Source organism: Microtus ochrogaster, unplaced genomic scaffold (genome assembly GCF_000317375.1).
Source record: "Microtus ochrogaster isolate Prairie Vole_2 unplaced genomic scaffold, MicOch1.0 UNK87, whole genome shotgun sequence".
NCBI lineage: Eukaryota > Metazoa > Chordata > Mammalia > Rodentia > Cricetidae > Microtus > Microtus ochrogaster.
The window spans coordinates 460,977-471,595 of record NW_004949185.1 but is presented as its reverse complement, the minus strand read 5'-3'; the positions used below and the strand labels follow the sequence as shown (position 1 = coordinate 471,595).

Genomic DNA, 10,619 nt, shown 5'->3' with positions numbered 1-10,619 from the left:
CCCCCCCCCCATTTGTTCTTCTAGCTGTTCTTAGAGCCAGCCTGTCAGACTCCTTCCTGGTAAGGCTCTTTAGGCAGGAACCCCAATTCTCCAGGACTGCTTCATCTACGTTCTTACTTCAACTTTTCTCTCACTAGACACGTCTCTTTGTCATGTCTGAGAAACCTCTAACCCAGCCTTCAAAATACACTGGGCTGGCCAGGTGGCTCAGAAAGCATAGGCATTTGCTTCACAAGTTCAGAGAGCCACGCTCAATCCCCAGAACCCACATCCAGGTGGAAGGAGAGGCTCACTGAGTTCCTGGGCGCCACAGGCACTGGACTGCTGGCTTGGTCGTCTACAGCACTGGCTGCTCTTTCAGAGACCAGGTTTGACGGCCAGCACCCAGACGGTGGCTCACAACTGTCTCTAACTCCAGTTTCGGGGGGTCAGATGCCCTCTTCTGACAAGGCACGGCACATGGTACGCTTACGTTCACGCAGGTGAACTGTTCATACACAGCTAACAAGACACCAACACCCTCTTTGCGTGCTTTCCATCCTACAGTCCAATACCACTCTCTCACCTTCTTCCTCCTTAAAAACTTTATTTTCAATGGGTGGCGGTGACACGCACCTCTAATGCTAGCATATGGGAAACAGAGGCAGGGGGATCTCTATGAGTTCATGACCAGCATGCTCTACAGAGTAAATTCCAGGATAGCCAGGGATACACAGAGAAACCCTGTCTCAAGCAAACAATCCAACAAGCAATTTTTTTGTTGTTGTTTTTTTTTTTTTTCGAGACAGGTTTTCTCTGTGGTTTTGGAGCCTGTCCTGGAACTAGCTCTGTAGACCAGGCTGGTCTCGAACTCACAGAGATCCGCCTGCCTCTGCCTCCCGAGTGCTGGGATTAAAGGCGTGCGCCACCACTGCCCGGCTCCAACAAGCAAATTTAAAAACAATTATATTTTCAGGTCTGAAGAGATGGCTCAACAGCTAACAGCACTGGCTACTCTTCCAGAGGACCTGAATCCAATTCCCACCTAACAACTCTCTTAACTCCAGTTCCAGAGAACCCTCTTCTTACTTCTGAAGGCACTGCATGCATGCAATATAAAGGCAAAATACCCATACACGTAAAGTAATTTTCACAAGCATTCAAGAGGCAGAAGCACATGGATCTCTGTGAGCTCCAACCAGTCTGGTCTACATAGTTGAGTTCTAGACAAGTCAGGCTACAAAGTAAGATCCTGGCTTAAAAAACAAAACACACAAGCTGGGCGGTGGTGGCGCACGCCTTTAATCCCAGCACTTGGGAGGCAGAGGCAGGCGGATCTCTATGAGTTCGAGACCAGCCTGGTCTACAGAGCTAGTTCCAGGACAGGCTCCAAAGCCACAGAGAAACCCTGTCTCGAAAAACAAAAACAAACAAAAAACAAACAAACAAAAAAACAACAACAACACACACACACACAAAAAAAACCCTTTGAATAAGAAATATTTTTTCCAAGTACTACTATCAACCAACATTCTGCTACCTACTCCTCTAAGGCATCTAGATTAAGAGCGGCGCTCTCAGTCCACCTCTGTCTAGTCAGCCTCCAGGTACACGGCACTCTAGTCTTCACTGAACTAATTCCTTGCCCCTTCTTACAGAAGTCACTGCCAGAACCTGGCAAAAGGTGTTCCCGAGTCTATCTTGACCAAGGCCATTCTCCGTTTTTCACTGCTACCATAATAAACCGATCATAAGAGATTCACGACAGTTTTGCCTACACAAGACTGAATTAAGCCGAGGTGTGGCGGCCGCAGGGGAATTCTAGAGAACAGCGCGGTCTACAGAGTGAGTTCCAGGACAGTTCGGGCTATGTAGAGAGACTGTTGTCTTTTTTTTTTTTTTAAGTTTGTTTTAACTAAAACAAACCAAATGTGAAATTACTGTAGTCTTTCGTGTCTATGATCTCCCCCAAAGTGACTTCAAGCCCCTTCTTGTTCATTCCACACACACAGCACACCGCACAAGAACCAAAGTAATCCCTGACCACAGACCCTATCCGAACTCAAGGCTAACACTCGGGCAGTCCCGTCAGACCGAGTCCCGGTTCCTGTCCTCTCTTCCCTCCCTCGGTGCCATATGCTCCCGTCGGCCTCCCGGGGCTCTGGGACGGCCCCGTGCGCGCGGCCTCTGCCCCCGGCGCACATGCGCAGGACCCACGCCCCACGGCGGCCGCCGTCGCCCTGGCCGTTCCCGCCTCCTCCCCGCTCACCCGCGGGGCTCGTGCCCTCGCCGTCCCCGATCCATTCGGGCTCGGGCGGCTGCTGCTTGGGACCCTTCGGCATCGCGGCGGCAGTTGCGAGTCCTCTGCAGGCGTCCGGCGCCGTTTCCGCTTCCGGCGGCGTGGGGCCGCCAGTGGGCGGGCTCTCCATTAGTCACCGTCCGGACCCCGGAGGCCCTGGCGCACCCACGCCCTGGGCTGGGGGGTGTGGCCTGGGGTGGGCAGCGCCCTGTGACGGTCCCCACGCCTGAGCTGCTGATGGTGACGCGGTGACACCCGAGGAACGACATAATTTCTGGGTAGGGAGAAGAGTCTGAAGCATCTCTGATCTCACTGTGTCACCCTAGCTGGTCTGGAACTCGCTGTGTAGACCAGGATGGCTTCCAACCCAGAGGTCCGTCTGCTTTTGGCTCTGGAGCGCTGAGTTGGTGGCCTGTGTCGCCACATCCTGCTCAGGAAGCACATCTTTTGGTTGTCGTTGAGACAAGGGCTCACTATAGCTCTCCTAAACTCACAACGTAGACCTGGCTGGCCTGGAGCTCCTAGAGCCCCGCATGCCTCGGCCTCTGGGAGAGCTGGGATTACAACAGGTCGGCACTATTACGCGTGAGTGGCCTCTTTACTAAAACAGAGCACCTCCTCAAACATTCCCCACTACTTTCTAATCTTCTTGTATTTATTAATTTTATTTTAGGCAGGGCTTCTCTGTGTAAGTCCTAGAACTCCCTTTTAGATCAGGCTGGCCTCAAATTCAGAGATCCGCCTGCCTCTGCCTCCCAAGAAGCATATGCCTTTTAAACCACAATCAGGACTTAGCTGGGCTTCTAACTCTAAGAATGGCAGGCATAGGAGCTCGAGGGAGGCATCTCTACCACAGGGCCAGCGCCCATCCTTCGGCAAGCCTCAAGGCCATTAAGTGGCCAAAGAGGACCTTGAATTGCCCCATTTTCGTGTCTCCACCTCCCTCCTGAGTATTGAGATCACACACCTGTTGTTTTTTTTTTTTTAAAAAAAACTTTTTTAAATGTCTTATTCTTTTTTTATGTACATTGGGGTGTTTTGCTTGCATGTACGTCTGATCTCCTGGAAGTGGAGTAACAGACAGAGGTGAGTTGCCATGTAGGTGTTGAGACTTGAACCCAGATCCTCTGGAAGAGCAGCTGGTGCTCTTAACTGCTGAGCCATCTCTCCAGCCCCAACTTATATGTTCTAAGAATTGCACCTAAGGTTTCATGCATACTATTCAAACACTCGACCAACTGGGCCAGACCCCCATGATGCTTCTGTCCCCATCAACTTTCTAATCTAATACCAACAGATCAGAAGAAGCCAATGCTGGCTTTGTCCTAGTGACATAGTTGGGTCACTTTTCCCCCATTTCTCCAGACATTTTTATTAGTGGAGTGGTCCTCCTCCCTCCCTGGCTCACCTCTGCTGCTGGGGTAGAGATGTACTTCCAAGTTCAATCTTTGACAGTCTAAAAAAAATGCTTTTATTTGTGTTTGGCTTGCATGTGGGCACTGAGTGCAAGCCTGGTGTTTTCAGGCCAGAAGAGGGTGCCAAATCCCTTGGAACTGGAGTTACTGGGAGAGGTGAGCTGTAGTGGTTCTCAGCGCCGAGCTCAGGTTCTCAAGAGCAAATGGCAGAGCCGTGCCTCCAGCCCCAAATGCTTCCGATTTGATTGCTCCACAAACTGAAGTTCCTCCAACTCCACTATTCAGGCCTGTGCCACCATTTTACTAACTCAAATATCCATTTCTGGGGCTGGAGACATTGCTCAGTGTTTAAGAGCACTTGTTGCTCTTGTAGAGGACCCTGGTTCAATTCCCAGCACCCACGTGGCGGCTCACAACTGTCTGTAACCACAGTCCCAGGGGATCTGATGCCTTCTTCTGACTTCCAGGGGTGCCAGGCACATAATCACATAGGCAAAATAGCTATACACATAAAATACATTTTAAATTCTTGTTTTTTAAATCTCCAAGTCTGATCCCCGACCTGAGTGGACAGGCGTGTCCAATCTCTCCACAGTGAAGCAGGAAGTCCTCACAAAGCCCAACATCATCAGATCCAAATGCTATGCTGCATGTCTAAGGTCACTCTGCACTCTCCTTGGCCATTCCTGCTCCACCTGTGTCTCCTTCAGACCGCAATCCTTGCCATTACTTGATCTGCTCCCTGTTTCCAGAGTGAACTACTCTGCTGCCTCTGATGAACTAATGGGGTGAGGGGACCCTGGTGACTGGAACACAGAAACAAGGGAAAAAAATACCGGTTTCCACTGTGTTTATTACTAATATAAAAAAACATTAAAAAGAAAAAAAAAACTCACTCTTAGTTCTCCAATAACTCTTGCCCTCCTGCCCACACCTCCTGACCCACTTCCTCAGGGCCAGCTCAAAACCCAACATGTTCACTGCCGTTTTCACAGAAAACAACCAGTGTCAGAGACGTCAGAGAGGAGGGTCAGAGGGGACAGTAACTCACTGTCCACGGGGAGAGTCACAGAGTTCAAATGAAAGGGCTGGTGGTCCCACAATGATAGGGTCCAACTAAAATGAGACAGGCAGGAGCTGGGTGGGGAGGCAGGACATCCCTGGCTGTGTCAGACCCAGAATAACTGACACCAGGGGAGAGGGCACGACAGGAAGTCTCACGTTCTCCCACGCTGGGAGGTAGGTGAAATCTGGAGGGCACCAAGAGCCTTGCTCGATTTGGCAGAAAAACTTATCTAGTGTGGGGAAGTCACAAAAATGCCACAGACACTGAGGAAGGCGACAGGGGATGCACAGTTTCACAAAGCACAGTGACCACAGGCCTTAGCGGTGGGGCTCATGCTACCGACAAGAAGCTAGGACGTCCAAAAGCAGGGGTAGGCTGTTCGGGGAGCAAGCCTGGACCAGTCACTCAAACCTGACCCCAAGGCCAGACAACCTGGTGCGCTTCCTGGGCAGCTGCAAACACTGGGGCTTCCCGTCAAAGGACTGCAGGCTGCTCCAGGGTCCTTGGGAACCGAGGGCAATACTGGGGGACAGGCCAAAAGATGCACAAGAAACAGCACCAAAGGTTTCCTGTTCAGCAGTCACTTGACAGAGGGGAAGATCCAGGAGGCAGTGGAAGGGAGCAAGACGGGGTCCCAAAGGTCTGGAGCCTGGATCAGAAGACAGTGCACACCGCACACCAGTGACAACCACAACTCTGGACCCCAAACGGGGGAGGTGATGAATGGGATGGACATGTCGCTGACTGAAGGTGATAGGAGAACCTTCAAGTAGCTATGATGGGGCCACGAAGTCAGCCTATGTGGGAAGGCACAGTCTCACAGAGGAGGGCCATTGACGCCTGGATGGTAGAAGGCACAATGGTCTTCATATCGACAGTGGCCCTTTTTAGAAAAGTGTCGGCAGACAGGGCGGTCAGATTTGTCTGTGAACAAGGGAAAACAACAGCTTAACACCTGAGCGAGTACCCCAGCATTCAGGAGGCTGAGACAGGAAAACTGCTACAAGTTTGAGGTCAACCTGTCCACTACCCCAAAAATAAAAACAGCTTTTCTCCCCTAACCCCCCAAAAATCGTAAGGAAGAAAATGAAATAGGATGCAGAAAGCCCAGTTCTCTGCCACACACACTCCCTCTGGTTCTGGTGTTAGGGGTAGAGCGTGGAGCTCAGGGACGCTATGCAGCTTGCTCAACCACTCCCAGACTACCAAGTATTTTTTTTTTTTTTAAAGATTTATTTATTATGTATACAACATTCCTTCCATGTATGCTTGTAGGCCAGAAGAGGGCACCAGATCTCATTATAGATGGTTGTGAGCCATCATGAGGTTGCTGGGAATTGAACTCAGGACCTCTGGAAGAGCAGTCAGTGCTCTTAACCTCAGAGCCATCTCTCCAGCCCCCAGACTACCAAGTATTTTGGAAAGGCATTCTTTTTGAGGGAAGAAAGATGTTTAGTGCTACAAGTATCTGCCAGCTAAGAAGCTGGCAGCTCAGTGGCAGAGGAATCCTTAACTCGGGAAAAGCCATGCATTAATTCTCAATGCTCTCAGAAACAGCCCAAAGGAGAAGAGACTGGAGAGAGCATACTGGCATGCAGGACAAGGCACAGGCATAACAAGGTGGGCCTTACCTTCCATCACCGGAGGAATGTCCAGAGGTGGGCAGGTGTTCTTGACAAGAGACCAGCTTTTGAGCCTTCGTGGATTTCTTGGCTCTTTGTAAAAGCTTTCCCTAGAGGGACCCCCATGGCCTGGCCCAGGAAAAGGAGGCTCAGTATTGACACCCCACCAACCACGACCATATGGGCTAGCTCTAGGACCAAGGCCTCCTCGAACAGGGCCTCTACCCCGTGGAGGAGGTGGGAGACTCAGCAGTGGTGGAATCATTGGTCCCCTTGATCCTGGAGGACCCCTGTGAAGAGCTACAGAGAGAAAGACAGGGAGTGATTGGGGAGCAGCTAACCCTTGACAAAAGCCCCTCCCCCATCCATGGGGGCAAAGCAGTCTGACACACCACTTCAAGTGTACAACTATCACAGCTCTACCTGGGCTTCCATCACCCAGGCAAAGAAATTAGTTTTCTTAGTGCTTCTTAACCCCATGCTGGGAATTGAACCCAGGACCCTGTGTATGCTAGGCAATTACTATACCACTGAACTAAATCCCCAGCCTCAAAGAGAGACATCCATCTATGTGCCCTTTCCTCTCACAGAAGGTAGCCACTATCCTGACCTTTTTACCCCCTGAGACACGGTTTCTCTGTGTAGTTCTGGCTGTCCTGGAATTCCTGCCTGACTCCCAACTGTTGGGACTAAAGGTTTAAAGGTTTGCACCACCACACACAGGTTACATCAGCTACTTTTTAAGTATATGGTTCAAAACTCTAAGTAAGTTCACGTGCCATGACACAGAATCCTAGAACCAGAACGGGTTCCTCTGAACAAGCCCTTTCCTTATATACCCAGCAGCCCCAGTAGCCCGCATTCCACTGTTTGTACGAATCTGACTTTAGACAGTGCGTGCACTTATCTTTCCGTGCCCACCGTGTTCTCAAGGTTCGCCCATGCTGGGCCCTAACAACATTTTCTTCCTTTGTAAGATGAAACAATATCCCATTGAAAAGATACATACTGTTAGCTTTGATGGCAGCCTGGGCTACATAGCAACCCTCTCAAAAAAACCCAACCCCAAAAGACCACGCTTTCAATTCTTGTAAAAATACATCCCGAAATGAAACTGTTGGCTTGTGTGGCAGTTCCGTCCTTCTGCTTCCTTACACAGGGTCTGTAGCTCAGGCTAGGCCCGTAACTGCTAGTCCTCCTGCCTCACAGTCCAAAGTTGTAGGCATTCGCCACCACGTGTTTTATTTTTAGTTTTCTTTCTTTTCTTTTCCTTAAAGATTACTTATTAAAGTATACAGTGTTCTACCTGTATGCATGCCTGCAGGCCAGAAAAGGACACCAGATCTCATTACAGATGGTTGTGAGACACCATGTGGTTGCTGGGAATTGAACTCGGGACCTTTGGGAGAGTAGGCAGTGCTCTTAACCACTGAACCATCTCTCCAGCCCCTTATTTTTAGTTTTGTAATAAATCTCTATACTGTTTACACAGTAGTTATATGGTCTCAGGGTTAGCTTACAGTGTTATCTGATTAACAGAAATTCATATTGTTTGATGCAGCTCCTTTATGACTAGCACAGTGTGTGTATGCATAGAGGCTAGAGCCTGGTCGGGTTTCCTTGAACCTGGCCCTCACTCACAGCCGGCAAGCCCTGGAGCGCCCACCTCTGCCCTGTACCCAGCTCCTGACATGGCTGCTGCAGTCTGACATCAGGTCTCGTTTGTGTGACGCAAGCACTCTGTCAACTGGGCACCTCCCCAGTACGTCTCCGCCCCAGGGACTTAGCCCCTTTGCTGCCACTATGCCTGCCTGGTCTGGGTGTTGTTTACAAACTTTTTTTATTTTAATGCTGGTTATTTTACAGTTTCCTTAGACTTGATTTTTTTATTTGGTATTTCTACAAAGTCAAAGTTCATAGTTTTCCCTAAATGTCTAACTGAGACATCACCACTTTACTGACAGAACCACTTCTTTGGTTACATCTTTATACGTAAATGTTCATATATTAACAGGCCCCCCAATTATCTCAGATAGGGTCTCATGTATCCCAGGCTAGCTGGTCTTAATTTGCTATGTAGGAGAGGTGGCTAGGAGCTTCTGATCCTCCTGCCTCAGTCTTTCAAGTATTACAAATCACAAAGAATGTCGATCATCCTATGAAAACCACGATGTCATAGCTACTATAGCTTTACACCAAATCTTCCTATGCTCTTCCATGTAGAGTCTGTGTTTCCCTATAACGGAGGTTCATTCCTACACAAGCGGAACAGACAGGCTGTGAAAGCCTCAGACCTAGGAGTTAATTTGGAAGGAAACCGACATTTTGACAGCACCATGTTTCCAAATACATACACAATCACTCATTGAGGTACACACGCACCAGGGCCCGTTCCTCCTCACCTGACTTGGGGTCACCAGGCTTTCCATTAGCCATGGGGGGAGGGCCCAGAAGGCTGGGTGGTCCTAAGAGCAGACGTGAAAACACAGTCATCAGAATGGTGCAAAGGACTAATCATCTCTTTTTTTTTTTTTTTTTTTTTGGTTTTTCGAGACAGGGTTTCCCAGGTGGCTTTGGAGCCTGTCCTGGGATCTAGCTCTGTAGACCAGGCTGGTCTCGAACTCACAGAGATCCGCCTGCCTCTGCCTCCCGAGTGCTGGGATTAAAGGCGTGCGCCACCATCGCCCGGCATGATCATCTCGTTCTTACGTGGTCTTTAACACTCATTTTTTTAACCAATAAAGTCAGATATATCCACTCAGCAGTGCCGCAATCTCTCACCCCGTCCATCTGCCCGTCCCTCTGCAGAGTTGTCCGAGACTGAGCAAAACAGTGGAGATTTCATCACAGCTGCATCCACAACATGCCCAGTGATTCCACAAACCCCAATCCCTCACCTTAACTGTTGGCCCATCATAGTTTTTTTCTCCTCTCCTTCCCTCGGGGGAGTAGTTCACAGAAGGCTGCACTTTCACCTAACCAGTGGAAGTGTGGTCACAAATTGTCTTCCCGGTCATCACAATCTGTAATAACGCTGCCGCCCCTCTCCCCCGCCATCCTGCGGCTGCGCAAGCCAGATCTTTAGCCGCCACCTCCCCTGCCTTCTCTGGAAAGGGTCAGGAGCCAGACTGAGGTGGAGGGTTTAAGCAAGCAAACTCATTTAAGGTTCCACCAGCAGCCCTCCCCTAGCCCGCCCCCGCCCCACCTCCACGCGTGCGCCCTTCCTCCTTCCGTTCGAGCCCCCTCCCCCGCATTGCAAACCCTCGCCTAGCCCCCGGCCCGCTGGCAGGCGTGTGCACGCCCTTCCCCTCACCAAGGCGACTCTCGTCCTCTTCGTCTCCGGGCTCTTCCCGATCGGACTGTGCGGGATGCTGCGGCGGCTGCTGCTGCTGATTCTGCTTCTTTCGTTTGGGCATCGTGGCTGCGGCAATGGCTGCAGGAGGATTTGGAGGGCAGTGAGGAAGGGGCACACTAGGTTTGTTTCCGCTTCCGGGTGGGCGGTGGGCCGGGAGACCGAGGCTTTCGCCATGCCACTTCCGGCGGGTTGTGGATCCGCGGCAGCATCCTCCAACCCGGGGCCTCGCTCGGTCTGCCGCGCAGCGGGAGGCTTTGCTTCCCCGGTGTAGCCCCTGCTCGCTCGCGCACGTTGAAAAGCACCTCCGCCACGTTACCGGGAGGCACTGGCCGGACTTCGGGCCTCCGGCGGCACGCGAGCGGCCCGTCGCACCCTGAGGCCGCCACATCCGGTCCCCCGGTTACCATGGCAACAGCTGCAGTCACAACTCCGCGCTCTCTGACCTCCTCTCCAAAGTCCTTGCCCCGCTTGCGTTTCCTTCTCGCCCGCCCGCGCTCGCACGCGTGGCCCGTCGGCCGCCAGCCTCTCGGCATCCTCCGCCGCGAGTGTGTGCGCCGCGGGCGGCGAGCCCCTTGGGGCAGCTGGCGCGGGCGCGTCGCTTCGACTCGGCAGCTAGGGGCCATCCCGGTGGCTGCCGGGCAGAGAGGCGTGTCCGGCTCGCCCCCTCCCGCCCCCCGCCAGGTGAGTGGCAGCTCCGGGGGAGCTCTAGGCAGGCGGGGATGACACTCGTCCCCCCTCCCGCGACTGCCACTTGGTAGCGCCCGTGACGGAGACGGCCCGGGCCTCCCACGCGCGCCTCCAGCTCGCCGCTCCGCGCCGCGCATCCAGTAGCCACCGCCGCCGCGGGCTCTCACGTGCCGCTTGCAGCCCGGCCGCCCCGCTC

At 52.0% G+C, this 10,619-nt stretch overlaps 2 protein-coding genes across 5 annotated transcripts in view; both read right to left on the bottom strand.

Moving 5' to 3' along the window:
* The window catches only part of Abcf1 (ATP binding cassette subfamily F member 1), a 13,979-nt gene extending 11,269 nt beyond the window's left edge, over positions 1-2,710 (bottom strand). For 2 of the 3 annotated variants that reach the window (XM_005370735.2, XM_013355052.2), the window contains exon 1: positions 2,249-2,710. In XM_005370735.2, the coding sequence (XP_005370792.2) occupies positions 2,249-2,408 (160 nt within the window). In that variant the 5' untranslated portion in view covers positions 2,409-2,710. Of the gene's footprint in view, positions 1-2,030; positions 2,218-2,248 lie in introns of those variants that run through there. The other variant, XM_026777837.1, reaches the window with a different exon arrangement.
* A 1,816-nt stretch (positions 2,711-4,526) lies between these two features.
* On the bottom strand, positions 4,527-10,195 carry Prr3 (proline rich 3). Of its 2 annotated transcripts, XM_005370739.3 has the most exons (5): positions 9,695-9,774; positions 9,279-9,356; positions 8,784-8,846; positions 6,391-6,681; positions 4,527-5,683 (listed from the first exon to the last, which is right to left on the bottom strand). In XM_005370739.3, the coding sequence occupies exons 3-5, from the start codon at positions 8,815-8,817 to the stop codon at positions 5,577-5,579; spliced, it is 432 nt and encodes a 143-aa protein (XP_005370796.1). In that variant the 5' UTR covers positions 8,818-8,846; positions 9,279-9,356; positions 9,695-9,774; the 3' UTR covers positions 4,527-5,576. The 2 variants fall into 2 exon arrangements, with proteins under 2 accessions (XP_005370796.1, XP_005370797.2); XM_005370740.3 differs by lacking the exon at positions 9,279-9,356 and having other exon boundaries at positions 9,695-10,195.
* Positions 10,196-10,619: the final 424 nt, after the last annotated feature.